This window comes from Petaurus breviceps, unplaced genomic scaffold (genome assembly GCF_028583685.1).
Source record: "Petaurus breviceps papuanus isolate PSGF00001 unplaced genomic scaffold, PetGlider_PUasm1.0 90639, whole genome shotgun sequence".
Taxonomy (NCBI): domain Eukaryota; kingdom Metazoa; phylum Chordata; class Mammalia; order Diprotodontia; family Petauridae; genus Petaurus; species Petaurus breviceps.
In genome coordinates this window covers 863,820-883,730 of record NW_027187296.1, presented here as the reverse complement: position 1 = coordinate 883,730, position 19,911 = coordinate 863,820, and the positions used below count along the sequence as shown (strand labels likewise).

The 19,911-nt window shown below is 37.5% G+C and overlaps 1 protein-coding gene across 1 annotated transcript in view; it reads right to left on the bottom strand.

Annotated features, from left to right (window-relative positions):
* Nucleotides 1-19,162, bottom strand: part of LOC138143486 (phosphatidylinositol 3,4,5-trisphosphate 3-phosphatase TPTE2-like) — a 101,253-nt gene extending 82,091 nt beyond the window's left edge. The window contains 5 exon segments of the mRNA XM_069064757.1: nucleotides 9,372-9,425; nucleotides 9,679-9,723; nucleotides 15,079-15,174; nucleotides 18,842-19,065; nucleotides 19,067-19,162. Coding sequence (XP_068920858.1) covers nucleotides 9,372-9,425; nucleotides 9,679-9,723; nucleotides 15,079-15,174; nucleotides 18,842-19,065; nucleotides 19,067-19,162 — 515 coding nt within the window.
* Nucleotides 19,163-19,911: the final 749 nt, after the last annotated feature.

Below are 19,911 nucleotides of genomic sequence, written 5' to 3'. Positions count from 1 at the left end.
TTAAATTAAAATTTTCTTGTGCAAATAAAACCTATGTAGTCAAGAATAAAAGGCATGGAGAAAATGGGGGGGGATCTTTCATAGACAATCTCTAAAATAGGATGTGATTGGGTTGGAATATTATTGTTGTATAGGAAATTATAAGCTGGTTGATTTAGGAAAACATAGAAAGACTTGGACTTTTGAAGGAAGATGCTATCCACCTTCAGAGAAACAGATGGTAGGAGGAAATAAGCACAGTGCAGTCTTACATATATGTGTGTGAGTGTATATGTGTATAAATGTGTATGTTTATAGATATCTATGTATATGTATATATATATATATATATATCCACACTTAATTGTAGTTTTCTTTAGGGGAAGGGAGGAGGAAAGGGGAAAATAGAATAGAAAGGTCACTGTAGAGAACAAAAGAAAAACATCAAAGAAGCAAAGAAAAGTCAGGCAGCTTTGAAAACAATGTCTGGTATTCATTATATAGATTTTCTTGAAATGGAAATTTAAAAAAAAATATTTACTGTTTTATTTTTCCCTAGTTACATGTAAAAACAATTTTAACATTTATTTTTTTAAAATGTTGAGTTCCAAATTCTCTACCTTCCTTGCTCCCTACACTTGAGAAGGCAAATAATTCAACATAGGTTATACATGTATAGTCATGAAAAACACTTTAATAATAGTCATATTGTGAAAGACTAAGTCTATTTACCTCCGTCCTATCCTGCCCCCTCCCCACTTATTCTATTCTCTATCTCCATTCACCCTTTCTCTCCCTAAAAGTATTTTGTTTCTGACTACCTTCTTCCCCACTCTGGCCTCTCTTCTATCATCACCTCCCCTTCTCTTACCACATTCCCCTCTACTTTCCTGTAGGGTAAGATAGATTTCTATACCCAATTGAGTGTGTATCTTATTCCCTCTTTGAGTCAATTATGTGAGAAAAAGGTTCACTCATTGCCTCTCCACTCCCCCATCTTCCCCTCCACTCTAAAAGCTTTTTTCTTGCCTATTTTATGTGATATAATTTACCCCCATTCTACCTCTCCCTTCCTTTTTCTCCCAGTACATTCCTCTCTCTCCCCCTTTAATTTTTTTTTAGATAACATCCCTTCATATTCAACTGTCTATATATACTCCTTCTAGCTACCCTAATAATGAGAATGGTCTTATGAGTTACAAATATCTTCCTTCCATGTAGGAATGTAAACAGTTTAACTTTAATAAGCCCCTTATGATTTTTCTTTCTTGTTTGCTTTTTAATGCTTCTCTTGAGTCTTCAATTTTAAAGTCAAATTTCTGGTCTTTTTTCAAGAATGCAAGAAATTCCTCTGTCTCACTGAATATTCATTTTCCCCTCATGGATTATACTCAGTTTTGCTGGGTAGGTGATTGTTGGTTGAAATCCTCATTCCTTTGCCCTACGAATATCATATTTCAAACCCTCCAATCATTTAATGTAGAAGATGCTAAATCTTGTGTTATCCTGGTTGTGGCTCCATAATACTTGGATTGTTTATTTCTGGATGCTTGCAATATTTTCTCCTTGACCTATGGAATTTGACTATAATATTCCTGGAAGTCTTCATTTGGGGATCTCGTTCAGGAGATAAACAGTGGATTCTTTCAATTTCTATTTTATCCTCTGGTCCTAGAATATCAGGGCAGTTTTCCTTGATAATTTCATGAAAGACACTGTCTAGGCTCTTTTTTTGATCATGGTTTTCAGGTAGTCCAAAAATTTTTAAATTATCTCTCCTGGGGGCAGTTAGATGGTGCAGCAACCCTGGAGTCAGGAGGACCTGAGTTCAAATCCAACATCAGACACTTAACACTTACTAGCTGTGTGACCTTGGCCAAATCATTTAACCCCAATTGCCCTGCCTTCCCCCCTCCAAAAAGCAAAAAAAAAAAAAGATATCTCTTGGATCTATTATCCAGGTCAGTTGTTTTTCCAATGAGATATTTCACGTTGTCTTCTATTTTCTCTCTCTTTTTTTTTGGTTTTATCATTCTTGAGTTTTCATAAAGTCATTAACTTCCATTTGCTCCATTCTAATTTTTAGGGAATTATTTTCTTCAGCAAGTTTTTTAGACCTCCTTTTCCAGTTGGCCAATTCTACTTTCTAAGACATTCTTCTCCTCGTTGGTTTTTTGGACTTCTTTTGCCATTTGATCTAGTCTGTTTTCAAGGTGTTATTTTCTTCAGCATTTGTGTATGTATGTGTGTGTCTCCTTTACCAAGCTGTTGACTCATTTTTTATGATTTTCTTACATCACTGTCATTTCTCTTCCCAATTTTTTTTCTCTACTTCTCTTATTTATTTTGAAAATTCTTTGTGAGCTCTTCCATGGCCTGAGACCAATTTATAATTTTCTTGAAGGCTTTGGATGTAGGAGTTTTGACTTTGCTGTCTTCTTCTGAGTGTGTATTTTGATCTTCCCTGTCACCAAATTAAGTTTCTATAGTCAGAGTTTTTTTTTCTCATTGTTCATTTTCCCAGTCAATTACTTAGCTTTTTAACTCTTTGTTAAGGTGGGGCTCTGCTTCCAGTGTGGAGGGTGAATTGTTCAAGTTTCAGGGGTTTTGTGCAGCTGTTTTCAGAGATACTTCTAGGGACCTGTAAGTTTTCAGTTCTTCCAAGATGGTATGATCTAAGGAGAGGTGTTTCCTCCTCTCCTGGCCTGTGCTCTGGTCTATGAGTGACCACAAGCACTCTTCTGCACTGGAACTATGAGAACAGTCCCCTCTCCAGTGCTACAACAAACTCTGCTATTCCAGTGCTCCTCCTGTTCCTGAGACTGCCTCCCAGGACTTCGACCCAGATCCAAGTATGGGCAAAGCAACAGAGTCCTGCCTCAGAGCCAGCAGGACTGCCATCCTCTTCTGACCCGTTGCTTGATCCCCTTACTGTCAGTGGATTGAGAGCTCCAGAAGATGCCACTGCTAAATCAGCCACTCCCAATATCTGCTCCTAGTTTGCTGGGGCCAGGGTTGTGCTGGAGAGGCCTGAGTTGTACTGCACTTCTCTGTCAACCTTTCCTGCTGACTTTCTAACTTGTCTTTAGCATCTGTGAGCTAAAGAAGTCTGTGAGAAGTCTGGAAACCGCCACTGCTCCCAGTGATTCAGCCACCCCAAGATCTGCTCCAGGTTTACTAGGTCCTGGTCTGCACTGACACAGCCTGTGCTGGATTACACTCCTCTCTGTCTGGTGCAACAGACCTTTCCTTTTGACCTTCCAGGTTGTCTTGGGCTGGAAATTTGTTTCACTCTGTGTTTTGTGTGTTTTGCTGTTCTAGAGTTTGTTTAGAGTCATTTTTAAAGGTATTTGGAAGGGTTTGGAGGACATTTCAGGAAGTCCCTGCCTTTACTCACCATCTTGGTTCTGTCCCCCTTGAAATGGAAATTTGTTTTATTTTGAATCCTCTCTTATGATCTGCTGAGTACATGGTGATGGCTGTTTTTTTTTTCTTTTCTCATTTTGTATTTAAGTTTAAAATTTAAAAAAAATTACACACACAAAAAGCTATTATTGTTAAAAATGGTAAATGGATAGAGGAAAGGACATTTCTTATGGCACAATAACATTCCATTACAAGAAAATACAAGAATTCGTTAGTCCACTCCATGATCAGTGGTTACCTTCTTATTTTCCAATTCTTTGCCACCACTAAAAGAGCTACGAAAAATATTTTTGGATGTGAAAGTCCTTTTTCCCTTCTTCCAATCTCTTTGAAGTATAGGCATAGTACTATGCCTGGTACAGCTAGTGATGTGGATGAAGATGCAGCAAAGGGGACTGAAAAGGATAAGTGAGATAGGCAGGAGAAGAAGCAGGAGAGCGCAGTGTTCTGAAAACCTAGAAAGAAGACAAGATGAAGGAAGGGGGTGATCAACAGTGTCAAAGGCTACAGGGAAGTGAAAAAGAGGATGGACAAAAGGTTTGGCCACTAGGAGATCATTGATAACTTTGGAGAGAGCCATTTCAGATGAATGATAAAGTTGAAAGATTATTGAGAATTTTTTTAAAAAGAGTTACAGGAAAAGAAGTAGAGGCATCTATTCTAGACAGCCTTTTCAAGGAGATTACCAACAACAAATGGGAGATCTATCATGTATAGATAGATTGATTGAGGATTCTTTGATTATGGGGGAGATATAGGCGTGTTTGTAGTTAATAAGAAAGCAGACAATTGAGAGAATGGGAATGGAAATGGAAGCAATCAGTTGGGGACAGACAGGATGGAATGGGGTCACTTGTGTATGTAGAAGGTTTTGCCTTGATAAGGAAAAAGTTCATCTTTTTGTAAGTTACTGTGGGGAATGGGAAAGAGAAGCAATAAGGGAAGAGCAAAAGGATTTATTTGATGTAGTGAGGGCCTAGTTTGGGTTAGATCACATTGATTTCTTGTGGATGCAGTCAGCACAGATGTGTGACTTCCTCTGACACTCTGAGCTGGAGTAGAGTAGGCAGATGGTAAGAAGAATCCAGGACTAAGGTTTGGCAAAGTATGAAGAACGATAGAACAAGAGAACAAGGTATTGAAGTTCCAGGATAGTGAACTAGTCTATTAAAGGGTAGGTAGGAAGGAAGGATTGTGAAAACTGAAGTCCTAGTCAGAGAAGATGGCCTGGGAAAGTACTAAGTAGCAGAAGGATTAGAGGTCATGATGAACATGACCATTCTTTTTTCTCTCATAATTACCACTCTAGTTCAAGTCCTCATTGCCTCTGTCTTGGACAATTTCTATAGCAAATTTCTTGAAACCTCTAATTCCAGTTTTCCCTTCTCAAATTCTTTCTCACTGAAAGACATATCTGGCTAAGTCACTTCATTCCACCTCCACTCTTGGGAAAAGAAATGAGAATGATACAAGGAAAACAAGGAAAAAAAAAACAAGAAAAACATGGCCAAGATCTTGGTAAAGGAAACAAACAAACAAAAAACAACAACAACAACACTGAAGAAAATAATACCTTAAAACATAATAGGTCAAATAGTAAAAGAGGCACAAATATCCAATGAAGAGAAAGACACCATAAAAAGCAGAATTGGGCAAATGGAAAAAAGATATACAAAAATTAACTGAAGAAAAGATATTGAAAAAGCAAAACAGGCTAAATGGAAAAAAAGGAGACATAAAAGTTCACTGAAGAAAACAATTCCTTAAAAATTAGAATTGGGTATATGGAAACTAATGACTCCATGAGACATCAAGAAACAATAAAACAACATCAAAAGAATGAATAAAAAAATAGAAGAAAATGTGAAATATCTCTTTGGAAAAACAACTGATCTGGGAATAGATTGAGGAGGGATAATTTAAGAATTATTGTACTATTTAAAAGCCATGATCAAAAATGAGCTAAACATCATCTTTTAAGAAATTATCAAGGAGAACTACTCTGATAGTCTAGGACCAGAGGATAAAATAGAAATGGAAAGAATCCACTGTTCATCTCCTGAAAGAGATCCCAAAATGAAAACTTCCAGGAATATTATAGTCAAATTCCAGTTTCTAAGCCATGGAGAAAATATTGCAAATAGCCTGAAAGAAACAATTCAAGTATTGTGGAGCCACAGTCAGGATAACACAATATTTAGCAGCTTTTACATTAAAGGATTGGAGGAGTTGCAATATGATATTCTGGAGAGTAAAGGAGCTAGGATTACAACCAAGAATCATCTACCCAGCAAAACTTAGTATAATCCTTCAGGGTGAAAAATGGATATTTAACAGAATAGAGGATTTTCAAGCATTACTTATGGAAAGACCAGAGCTGAATAGAAAATTTGACTTTCAAATACTAAACTCAAGAGAAGCATAAAAAGTTAAACCAGAAAGAGAAATCAAATGGGATTCGATAAGGTTAAACTGTTTACATTTCTACATTGGAATACGATACTTGTAACTCCTAAGAACTTTTTCACTATTAAGGCAATTAGAAGGAGTGTACATAGATGGAGGACATGGGTGGGAGTTGAATATGATGGGATCACTATCTAAAAAGATAAAATTAAGGGGTGAGAAAGGAATGCATTGAAAGAAGGGGAAAGGAAAAGGTAGAATGGAATAAATTATCTCACATAAAGAATCATGAAAGAAATTTTACAGTGGTGAGGAAGATGGGGGAGGTAAAGGGGTGTGCTTGAACTTTACTCTCACCAGAATTAGCTCAAATAGGTAATAACATAAGTATTCATTTGGGTATACAAATCTATCTTACCCTATAGGAAAGTAGGAGAGAAAGGAGATAAGAGAAGGGGGGAGTGATATAAGGGAGGATGGATTGGGAGGAGGCAAAGTCAGAAGCAAAATACTTTTGAGGATGGACAGGGTAAAAGGAGAGAAAGTAGGAGAAACTGGGGAAATAGGATGGAAGAAAATACACAGCAATCATAACTGTGAAAAAATTACTGCAGGTTTCTCTGATAAATGTCTTATTTCTCAAATGCATAGAGAATTCAGTTAAATTGATAAGATTTCAAGTCATCCTCCAGTTGACAAATGGTCAAAGGATATGAATAAGCAGTTTTCAGGAGAAGAAATCAAAACTATCTATAGTCATATAAAAATGCTCTAAAGCACTATTGATTAGAGAAATGCAAATTAAAACAACTGAGGTACCACCTTATACTTATCAGATTGACTACTATGACAGAAAAAGAAAAATAATAAATGTTGGAGGGAATGTGGAAAAATTGGGACACTAACGTATTGTTGGTGGAATTGTGAACTGATCTGAACATTTTGGAGAGCAATTTGAAATATGCCAAAGATCTACAAACTGGTATACCCTTTGATACACTATGTGTGTGTATCTCAAAAAGATTTTAAAATGGAGAAGGGAAGGACCTATTTGTACAGAAATATTTATAGGAGCACTTTTTGTAGTGGCAAAGAATTGAAAATTGAGGGGATGCCCATCAAATGGGCAATGGCTGAAGAAGTTGTGGTAAATGCTTGCAATGGAATATTACTCTGCTCGCTCTAAGAAATGATGAACAGGAAAATTTCACAAAAAATCTGGAAAGATTTACATGAAGTGATGCAAAGTGAAGGAAGCACAACCAGGAGAACATTGTACACAGTAACAGCAATATTGTATGATAATCAACTGTGAATGACTTAGCTATTTTCAGCAACACAGTGATCCAAGATAATTTCAAAGGACTCATGATGAGAAATGCTATTGACCTCCAGAGAAAAAAACTGATGGAGTCTAAATGCAGATCAAATCATATTATTTTTCACTTTCTGTATTATTTTTCCCTTTGGGTCTGTGCCTCCTTTAACAACATGACTAAGCTGGAAGTACATTTTGCATGATTGAACATGTACAACATATCTATTTGCTTGCCTTCTCAATGAGGAGAGGAAGGGAGGGAGGGAGAGAATTTGGAACTCAAAATTAAAAAAAAAACAACCATTAAAATTGTACATACATGTAATTAAGGATAAAATAAAATACTAAATTAAAAAAATAAAGACTAGTTATCACTCAGCCCCAGAAAACAGTGCACATAGCAAGTATTTAATAGATGCCTTTGAACTGAATCTAATTAGCCAAAAGATGAGCATTAGAAGGAAAATGGAAAAGCAACAAGTATCCTAAATAATTAGTTCTTAAATATTTCTACCAGTTGAGTCTTGGGAGATCATAATAATTATTTTCTTATGTTAGAATTATGGACTTACAATATTATCAATGACGTTCCTCTATTCATACTCAGTGGAGTACACCAGATTACATTTGCAGTATTGAATAAAATGTTTAATTACTAGAAAATACCAGTTATCCAAACTGTGCCCTTTTTAAAATTTCCATTGATTAATAAGTACCTGGTACAATGTACCAGACACTATGATAATCTCTAAGGCTACACAGGCAGAAATGAAACAAAAAATGTCATCACTAGAACTCGTCTGATCTATTTATTTTCTCCCTTTTCAACTCAAGTACTCTCATTTGATGCTTCATTATAGCATGGAGGTAATGCTGAGTTCATAAAGGCTGTCCCTGAAGAGCAAAGTTCTAGTATGTGATGCCAAACCAAACTTTCACGTGTTGTCCCAGTGATGAATTGAGGTCTGTCTTCTGAGAACAGCTCAATTCAGAGAGGCTTGTCTGGGTAGATTTAGGAGGCAAGTTTTTTAGCTACAGAAAGTCTTAAACACCATCTATAAAGTAACAAGAGGGCTATAATCTGTTTTATTGCACACTAACTTGTATTGTAGAAGCACGAGGTATGTTTTTATTGTACAACATTAACACATCAGTCAATCAGATGTCTTTCAGGAAACCTTTGGAAAGGGTTAGATTGTTAAGTTTCAAATGATGATGACCATGAACTTTAAAACAGTAATATTCATCATTCCAAAGAAAATAAAGTAGAGAAATTTCATTTAGAGTAAATCTAAACAATTTTTTCCAAGGATAGCATCAGTGTGTCCATAGGGTTATTGTGTTCTTTTCCCAAACATCTTTCCACAATTTTCTATCTTCTCCATTTCTGGAGCACCTCATATCTTTTTTTCTTCTTTGAGACTGGGTCTTCCTATTTTGTCCAGGCTGAAGTGCAGCAGTTACTCATTGGTCTGATTCCACTGCTGATCTTTAACCTATTCTATTTCCAGCTTGGGTCAGTTGACCCCTTCTTAGGCAGCCTGGTGGTTCCCCCACTTCTAGGGGCTCACCCTGCTAGTGTTGGATTTGGTACTGACACCTGATATACTTTTAAACATTTGTCTGCAGTAATTTTATTTTATTTTTAGTACGCAATACACGTTAGCCCTTTTAGCAGCTCAAGACTCCAGAACTCAAGCTATCCACCAGCCTCAGCTTCCCTAGTAGGCATGTGTGTGCCACCATGCACAGCTACCTTCTATCTTTTAACAGTGCTATTGAACAAAAGATTCACTTAGAGAACCCTTCCTCCATTCTTTATAACCTATTTGTTGAAAAGAAAATTCTTCATTTGGGCTTTTCACCCTGATCAATGAGTCAAAACTCAGGACAAAGAGAATTAAAAGGAGTTTATTATAAGTATATCAAGGTAGCAACACGATGACAGGGTGATCACTGAAGATCAGCAATGGCTTCAAGGTAGGGACAGCTTTTATAGGTGACTTTAAGATAATCCTGATGGGTCCATCTCAGTAAAACAGCTTGGGCCCTTGCATGTCAGTTCCTACTACCCCAGGGTAGCAAGAATGTGACAATTTGCAGGTAGGTACATGACAAAGGGCAGGAAATGCAAAAGCTGCAGACTTGGTGTCTCCTCAACCAGAACCTCACCCTACATTGGTTAATAAGCAGGGCTGGAAACAATAGGATACTGAGTCATGATAACTTCCAATATACTTACCTAAGTTCAAAGTCTGCATCATCAAAATCATCAGTCTTCCCAACGAAGCTTTTACTTTCAAAGACCAAAAAATTTAGAAAAAGAATTAGACATGTGCTACACAACAATAATCTAAATGTCTTGTTTAAACTACTTATGATCACCAAAATTTCAAGGTCTCTCAAAAAAGGCCCAACGTCAATATCTAAATATTATCAGTACAGCTGTCCTTTTTTGGGTCATCATACAGTAAACTGTATTTTTATATGGATGATCCCCTTTTGTATATTTAGACACTTCTCCCTTGTGCATATAAAAATCAACTTACTTGTCACTTTCTTCATCTTGTGAGGGGAATATTCGTTTTTTTAATCTGTCAATGAAGTCAAATTGTAGAATTAGATACCATTTAACTCACAACAATTCACATTTCTAAAACACTTTCAAGTTTACAAAATTCTTGCCTCTCAACAGCCCTGTGAGGTAGGAAGTGACCCCCAAAATATCATGTTAAACGGTGTTCTCTGGATTCCATGGAAATACTCTTTTAAAAAAATGTGTGACAATGCTACTCCCTGAACACAGTTCTTTATGTGATAGGAAATATTAACTCCTGATTACAGAGGAGATGTTCTGTCTTTCTATGCAGGAGTCAGCAAAGCTTCCAAATTTAATTCTTATATCACTTATAAAGGCCACATAGAGGAAAGTTGGAGTTAGAGTATCCCTCTGATGGAAGTAGGGAAAGGTGTGGGAAAGCAGGACTTCATTCCTTTTTAGAGGTTTTAGAAGCAGCCCTACATAATTTGAATGGTCTGCCTCAACTGCCTTGGGGGAAGGTTGGGGATGAGAGTAGAAAGTAATTAGGGAGAGAATGGTTTGCCCAAGGACCTGGATTTAACAAGAAGTGCTAGAAGGAGGAGGAGAGAAGGCAAATAGCATAGAGTTTGCTTCATTTGGTTATAGACATTTCCAAGATGCGTGGATTAAGTATTGCTATAGCTCCCCAGAGAGCTTCCCCCAGAGTCCTGGAATAGCGCAGACTATGAAGCCTTGTTAATAACAGAGGTACATTTTTGAGTTCTAAATGCACTTGGAGAATCTTCCCATTTGGACCACAGCTGGTCCTCAGGGAAAAGTCTTTAGCACTCTGCACTGGGAGATAAATGGCATTATATCTCTGAAGAGAACAGTGTTACCAATAACAAAATGAAGAATAAGGCCAGAGTGAGAGCTGAGGCATAATAGCTAAAAGGGAAATTGAGGAGAACAAAAGACTACTAAAAAGGCAGGAATATCTGGATTTAAATCTCTCCCAACACTATGGATGTGACCATGTTCCCTCAAAGTTCCATATGGTAGATTGAAACCAAGCAAACATTAATTGTACATGTTCTCTCTAATCCACCAGGAAAGGAAAATCTAAGCATGTTCTTTCTTAAACTTTGGATTTCAAGTTCTTGTTAATCATCTTCTAAACAGAAGCAAGATAAGAACAGAATATTTTTTCCTTTTTCCCATTATCTACAATTACCAGGGAAGTTTACTTATATTTATATTAATTTTATATTATACTTCAAATTTACTAATAGACCTATTATAGTTGCCTCTATGGGTGATAATCACCACACACAATATTAAAGGTCTCACTGAATTTTTTTTTTATCAGACATAACCAATCATATTACCCTTAATTCTGTGATGTCCTCTACCCTGCTCTGTTCTTTCTTCTGTTCTCCCCAAACCCTATATAAGGAAAACTATTCACTTATTTTGGGCATTAATGGAGGCAATTCATTGACTCGTTTGGTAGATAGCATGCCCCTGCTAATAAATGCTTTCCTGCACAGAGATCTGCCTCAGTTTGTCCTTTTGTTAAAATTAAATTGTGGCAATCCTTAAGTTTAAAAAAATTCATTTTTATTTCATTCTCTTCCCTCAAAAAAATAAGGCCTGGAGAAGTTATAGAAAAACTGTTTTGTACATTTACTCAAATGGAAATTTTGCACAGTAAATGTCCACAAATTCCCCATGAATGAAGGTTTAATTATTAAGGGTTTATCTAATGAGGGGTTAAAAAAGTTTCTCATTTTTCTTTTTCCAAGGGGTGCTGGTGAAGGGGGGGAGGGAAGGAAATTTTCATCTTTATTTTCCAACCATTAGAAGTTCTGGGGGAAATAGAACATGTCTGAATCTTGTGATCTAAATGAGTGTGTAAACTAAAGCTAATAGGAGTACAGTAACAGGAGGTCAAAAGAGGAATGTATTCAATTAAAATAAAGAAGAAATTCTCTTCCAAATCTCTTTCTTCCTTTTTAGCATTTTTAAAATAACTTTTCTAGAGAATGGTTGTAATATATATATTATCTCTATATATTGTAATATGTTATTCATATATATGAATGTAATAGAATATTATAATGTAGTAAGAAATGGCAAATATGAAAATTCAAGATATATATGAACTAATATAGAGCTAATAAGAAAAACCAAAATAATATATATGATTACAACAATAAAAATCAAAAGACCACTAAAGGGAAATTGAACTCTGAATAATGGGGGAAGGAGAATTATCATCAAAGGTCCTGGAGAAGAGATAATAAAATATTACTCTTCCCCTATGTCAGACAGATGAGTGACATCTAGGAGAGAATACTGAATACCATGTCAGAGAAGTTGTCTGGCTTTAATATTTTCAATTATTGCTTTTTCTCACAAAAAAGGAGGGCTAACAATGGGCATGTCCTAATGTATCTGAGCCTCAGTTTTTCCATTTATAAAATAAGGGATGTTGGACTGAATGAACTTTAAGATCTATCCCAACTCAAATCTAGTCATCCCATGACTAGAAGATCCTCATAAACCAGAACAAAGATGAGAGGAGAAAAGGGGAAGAGAAATGCTAGGAGAATTCAAGAGAAATTAGGTGTGGAACTACTTTAGTACCCGGCAGTTCTGTCCTTCCACTTATATTGCTTTATTTTTCCTATGAGGGCAGACAGGGCAAAGAAGATGGAAAACCCTTCTCAAAATCAAGAGGAGTCAGGTTCTAGTCACACTCTTGGTACATACAATTATCCCTTCCACATTTCAACTTTCTCCATCATGGTTTTGATATACCATGGATTGGAATAAGAAATTGGGGGGGAGGGGTTGCAGAAGCCACAGACAAAACAGGAAGGTTAGAAGACAATATAAAAAAGTTTAGAAACTCAGAAATGTAAGAATGTTATTTTTTTTAAAAAAAAGGATTCCTGTAGACTCTGACATCATATGAGAAAAGGTTAAGTCTTTATATAATTTCCCAAAGGAAAATGAAGGTGGACGATCTACCCTTACATATTTTATGTGGATTTTCCAGATTGCAGGGGCATTGGGGCCCTATACCATGTAATGTGGAAGGGATAACCATACTCAGATGTGACCACACAAGTCATTTAACTTCTTAATGTCCCATTGAGAGAAACCATTTACATAGAATTCCTGGAGTGAGGCAAGAAAATACAGAAAATCTTGAGTCATTCAACAAAAGCTTGTGTAAACTCTAAAAACAACCCTCAATAAACTCTTTAGGTCCTTCACTTTGCATCTCCTGCCCTACCAGGTTTCAACTCCACAGAATAAGATGCCCCTCCCAGGATAAGTTCACCACTTGGAAACATCCCCATGCCACTGACTCAATCCTTGAATGACACCACCTCCCTCAGCCTCCTTCTCTCTGATTGTGGAAAGTTGGAGGGTAGGGTACCAAACTCCTACCAATGTCCCCCTTTATAGAGGGAAGAACCAGCCAGGTGGCTCAGTGGATAGAGCACCTGGCTTGAAGTCAGTAAGATTCATCTTCTTAAGTTCAAATATGGCCTCAGACACCAACAAGCTGTGACCCTGGGCAAGTCACTTATCTGTAAAATGAGCTGAAGAAGGAAATGCAAATCATTCCATTAACTTTGCCAAGCAGATACAACTGAACAGTAACATAAAGGGCAGAAGCTGGACTCTCAGGTATTTCATTTTGTATCTGCTGCCCTAACCTGGTTTCAACTCCACAGCATAAAATTCTTCATAATTCTTCTCCTGCCCCTTCCTTTCCTTTCCTGCCTCCTTTTGTGTGTTATCTCCCCCTTTAGATTGTAAACTCCTTGAGGGGAGAGACTGACTTTTTTTTTTTGCCTTTTTGGAGGGCAATTGGAGTTAAGTAACTTGCCCAAGTTTACAAGTTAGGTGTTAAGGTATTAAGTGTCTGAGGCTGGAACCAAACTCGGGTCCTTCTGACTCCGGGGCAGGCACCTTACTCACTGCGCCACCCAGTGGCCCCTACCGACTTTCTTTTTATTAATTGTATCACCAATGCTTAGCGCAGTGCCTGGAATGTTGTAGGTGACTGATAAGTGTTTGTTGGATTGGATTGGTGCAGAGGATAGAGTTGCTGGACCCAGAGTTGGAAGGACTTGAGTTCAAATCCTGCCTCAGACACTTACTAATTGTGTGATCCTGGGCAAGTCACTTAACTTCTGTCTCCCTCAGTTTCCTCATGTGTAAAATGGGTATAACAAAAGCACCTACCTCCCAACATTATTGTGAGGATCATATGAGATATTTGCAAAGTGCTTTTCAAACCTTATAGCATTACATAAATGCTAGTCACTATTATTATTTTTATTATTACTCTAAATTTCCTCTAAAGCACAAGGATGACTTCTGAATATCTCTTCTAATCTTAGCTCCCCGCCCTTTTCTATTTAACTAGAAAGGTGAGGGTTATCTTGTGACCTTGACGGACATAAGAATATGAAGAAAACCATCATCCAAAAGTATGTGACAATATCATCTTGCTGCAGAGGAACAGTTAGTAAGCTATGAAAGAGATACTTAGAAATTACATTTAGTGTGCAGTCATCATTGTCTGAACTCAAATGTCACCTTTCGTTGAATTCTTTGATTTCTCCATCACTATTAAAATAATCTCTTAAAATTACATAGACAGCAGTGATTCCAGTAAGATCCAAAAGCAAAGAATTCAAGAGTTGCAGGTAAAAAACAAACTCAAAAGATACTGTATTTTGTTCCTTCAAAGGACCCAAATCAGCAGGTACTGATCCTCTCCATTATGATGGACAGTGGAATGAAGTAAGTAGAGTAACCTAGCTTCATTTTTTGTAATCTGCAAGATGTGTACTTTGGGAGATCATTCTGGGTGTTTTTTTGTGATGCAAGAAAGTTTGTCAATGGTAGTAGTTATTGGTTGAGGATTGTTCCCAACAAGTCTCAAACTGGACCTAAGGTTGTATTTAAGGTACTTTAAGATGACATACAGTATGGAATATGTGAGGAGAGTGTTTAACATGGAGGCAAAGATTGAGGGATGGGGAATCACTTTTATCTGAAATGGACAACAGATGGTTGCACACATGCAGTGCACACACAGAATCTTTTCTTTGTGTCCCGTTGTGTGCATGGAATTGTTCCTTTCTCAGGGCATTTAAAGAATTCAGGAAATAAAATAATATGAAGCAGTTTGTCAAAATTAAGGATGAATAATCACCCATTCTTTCTAGAAACAAAATTCAATACAAGTAAATTTCTTAGATATTTATGAAACATAAGCTTTAATATCAAATTTCTACCTTTTACATAAATTGAGAGACACAGCTAAGCCTCCTGTTCCAAAAGTGAGAAATTGTATTTGGAAATCAGTAATTGTGTATCATTTAGCTTACTTACTTACGTAATAGATCTGATATTTGCAAGCCAGTCAGATAGCGTTAATAAGGTGTTATGTGTCGCCTCTGAAATGAAGAGACTAAGTTTTCTTTTTTCATTTCTAAAGAAGAAAAAAAAATACAAGAAAAAGACAAAGAAAAAATTAAAAGATAAGAAAAGAAAATGCAGTTGCATTTTATCTCTGTTTCATCCAAAAATACATTCTCCAAACTGTGAGAGAGGGAACACTTCAGATAATTCAAATGAGATAATATTTATAAAGTGCTTGTTGAGCTGAGATTTTTATCATACACAATGCTTGACATATAATAGGCACTTATATAAATGCTTATTCCCTTAATTGAATTTAACCAATATTTCTAAAACACATATTTGCCAACTTATTAAAATCACTAAACCCATTATTTTTTGGGTTTGGAAAGACACATGTACATGCTTTATCCCTGAGCATTTTAGAAGTTCACAGAATAAATGAAGAAAAATGGTTTTTAATTTGCCTAACCATATATATACCTAACTCAAGCACAATGAATCTGCCACATTTGCACTCAAGATTACTTAGTGCTCAGAAAGGTATAAAATAAAAAAGCTTTTTAAGCCCAGTTCTTACATACTTATTGAATTACTACTGGTAATCTTCAAAATAGGAATTAAATTTCATTTAGAAACATCCTATAAGAGTAATGGACAAAGAGGGATTTAGGAGAAGTTGTACTTTGGGTTATTTCATAAAATTTTGTTGATATTACACATGGAAATGTGGCACCCATGGTGCAGGAGAGGAAGGGAAGTTCCCTGAAGGACAGCCCTGTGTATGTGAGGGAGACTTTGAATTTGATGTAGAGTCTTGGAAGCAAACAGAGGGAGAAGCAATTCTAGTGACCAGGAAGAGAGAGAAAACTTTTGAATTGCTAATGGAAGTCCTGGAGCCACAGATACATGAGAAAAACTGACATCCCAACGTATCCCTTGAACCCCAGTATCCATATCACAAGAGATTGCTAAGAATAAACTACTCTAATGACCTAATACAATTCCATAGAACTCATGATCAAAAATACTACCCACATCCTGACCGAGAGGTGATGAATTCAGACAACAGATTGAAATTTTTTTTTTAAGATGTGGCCAATGAAAGAATTTTTTTGCTTGACTATAAGTTTGTAACAGGGGTTTTGTTTTTCTTCATTTCTCAGTGGGGTGGGGGGGAAATAGGTGGGGGTGACAGAAGGCAAATCTTCATAAAAATAAAATTTAATAAAAAAAACATACTGCTCGGATAAGATTATTCTATTTTGTGTTGAGCTGAGCCCCACCAAGTCAAGAAGTCCATTTTCTTTTGTGTATTCTATCTTCTGTCTACACTAATCTGCATAGCTTTCCTTAGTTTTCTTTTACCCTTTTTATAAATATGTTTGCTCACTGCTCATGTTGTCTTTTGTATAATAAATATTTTGCGAGAGGGAACTAAGCTGGCTAAGAGGAGGCTAAGTTACCCTCTCAAACCAGGGCAGGACTACTTTCCTCCCAGAGAACCAGGGATAGTAGATTTTCTTATGAACCAAAGTAGAGCATTATACTCCTGACTTGAATATGTGTGTTGCATAGTTGATAGGATACACAAGAGTAATTGAGTCATTCAACTCAGGAGTATGACAAAATAAAGTCTGCTCAATGACTTTGTGTTTATATTGAGTTTTGTTTTCTCAATGGGTGAGGGAGAGAGTGGGAAGACGGAGAGAGTCTGGAACTGAAAATAAAATAAAACAATGAAAAAAAGAGGAAAACTTGTTCTTAGTAGTTTCTGTTATTCAGGTACTGCATATCAAGGGATATATTGAAGAGATACCTTTTCCCAACTGCCTGTGGTCTTCTGTAAGCCATTCAAAAGTTTGCACTTCTCTTTCCCTTTCTCTGCTGCTCCCAGTCCCTCTGGTGCCCACTCTGGCAATTCCAAAGTTACATTTCCTTACACATAGCCTCTGCAATGTCATAGGCTCAAGCCTCTCATTCAATCAGGAGTCACATTACCCTATCATACACAGCTTTACAGAGTTATCCTTCAGGAAACCACCCTATACCCCAGGGACAGGTGTGGTATAGAAATTGGATGTCATATGAGGATGGTATGGCAAATACCCAACACCAGTGGAAAGTACAATTCTAGCTTAAAAAGTAATATGCACAGAGAATTGTGTGTGTGTGTGTGTGTGTGTGTGTGTGTGTACCTGAGAGAAAGAACTAAAGATAGGAAGAAAGATCAAATTCAATTCAACAAGGAACCCTTAATAACCTTACTAGTTTTCCCTCCTCCACAAAGAAAATCTTTTGGTGTACAATATAAATATGGATTGTTATTATTAGGTTGAGGAGCTAGGCAGGACAACAGAAGACCTGTCTTATAGTGAGAAAGACATGAGTTCAAATCCTGCCCCTTAAACATACTAACAATGTCACTGCAGGCAAGTCACAGGGACCTGGCAACTTCCTATAACTGTAAATTACAGATGATAGCCTCCTTGCCTTGTGAAGGGAGTTTTCCATACCAAGAATCCTCATATAAATGAAATACAAGTCAAAATTTTTTTTCTTTAGACGAACTTGGTCTAAGCATTGTCTGAATTTGAATATTCATTTCTGCTGGAGATAACTGACTAAGATGATACCACTAAGATAATAATCTGTAGGAGAATTGGGTCCCACATATGTAGTGAAAGACCCATTTGTGGCTAGTAGACCCTGCCACTTGAGGGTCATCATTGTGTTTTTCAAAGGGGTACAGAATAGACATCTCTAGCTTATTCTCTCCCCCCTTTCCCCCCCCCTCATCCCCTGCAACCCTTTTCTCCAAAGGAGACTTTCATTCCTTCCAAGAGGGGAAGCAGGAAGTTGAGACCAGAGGCCAGTATGTACTCTTCAGAGAGAGAGGTCCTGGGCTAGACTTATATCTGTCTTCTCCCTTAAATATTCTTATTCTAGGGGATATGATTGAGTTCCATTTAGTTTCTGATCACTTTGTCATTTTGGGGGGACGGGGCACCCCAATTTTATATCCAAAGTTTGACACCTTTTCCATCTAATACCATTCCACACTGAACACACATAAATAGTGAAGAAAATCATTTATCTAAGTCATAACAAAACAGAAATCATAGAAGGTATACAAAAGAGAATATATATATATATTCTCTATATATATATCAGACGATACAGAGTGAAGGAGCCCTCCCATTGGGAAAGATATAACTCAGCTTGACCAAGAAAGATTGTCCTAGATCTCACCCAAGGGAAAGTTCTCCCATCTCTGGTGCAGTAAACTGGGGATAGGGTCATGATAGAGACTGCCGGTTCCTCTCATGTCTTCCTAGTCTTTTCCTTTAGCAACCTAAAGTGGGGCTGTCCTCTTCTGCCTTCCCTCTTGACGCTGGAAGCCAGAAGAGCCTGAAGCAGCTCGATGCTTGAGGAATCCTAAAAACTGAGGAGTCCTGCATCACTCTCCAGATAGGAGTGCATAGAAGTCAGAGGCCAGAAAGAAGGCCAATTGCCAGCTCCTAACTAGGGGGACTGCTGGCCACCTCAAAGGCAAGTGGAGGATGTTAGATATCAAGAGGGTGTCTCTGCATCGTGTTTGAAGAGCTAGGAAGGACCATGGAGAAGAGACTACTGGCTTAGGAAACTCAAGGAACTAACGGGAGATGGAGACAGATATAGCTGTCCTCAGAGTTATTCTTCCTTCCCTCCCTTCCTTACTTCCCCAAAAGCATTACCTGATAAAATTGGAACCAGTATTAATTGTCCTCATAGATCTCCGAAAGAAACCATTCCTTTTGGACTCACACCTGTTGTTGAAAGTTTTGGCTGGAGGTAACGGTAGGATTGTGGATGTGCTGGAGGCTGAGGTTGAGGCTGGTGAGAAAGGGGCAGAGGAAGAAGGCATGTTGAGCTCTTGAGAGCCTGGCACTTCAGTTAAAGTTTCCTCTGGTGGAGAAAAAAATTTCATCCTGCTCAGGTGCCTCCTCCAGCCCAACTTCCTCTTCCGTGCCCTTTCTTTTCCTACTTTCCTTCTTCCTCCATAGTGGTCTTTTCATCTCTTCTCTTTTTAGAAATTCTTGTAACAAACTATCCTTTAGTCTGAGCCTTCATCCTCCTGTTCAAGGTTAGGTCCAGTTTTCCCCACATTCCCTTAAGTAATTTATTTCTTTTTCTAAGCCCCTGAGGATCAGGAAGTACAGGGACCAGATAGGTGAGCCTAATGGGATAAAGAGAATCTGTTGCCTCCCATTCACATTTTCCTCTAAAAAAAAACTCTCCAGCTCACTGAATCAACCCTTCTCCTAGGGCAGACTAGGAGTGGGTTAGGGAAAGAGGAGGCCAGAAACAGCAAAAGAGAAGACTTTGGAAGAGGAGGTAGAGGAGAAGGAAGTTGAGATAGGACCCTATCACTAAGGAGTACCAGAAACCTGATGCTACTAGGAGGCCAGTACTGGAAAAAGAACTCAGTAACCATGGCAACACCAAACTGCAGGTTCTTACTCCAGAAGCCAGGTCAAACTGGATAGGAGTAGTTTAATCTCTAATCTCAAAACAGAAGACACACCCATAAACACGCACACATGCACGCACACACATACATGCACACATGCAGAAGAATATTCAGACTCTCTTTTCCCCCTGAAGATTTAGGTTACAAAGCTTAAAGGCTCCAGAAGAATAGAACCAGAGCACAAAGACTGCATTTTCACACTGTTCTTTCAAGCATCGCATTTGGTACCTCCTTCAAAAACATTATTAACAGACTTTCAGTCTACTTGACCATCAAGATGGAGGACTAGACATT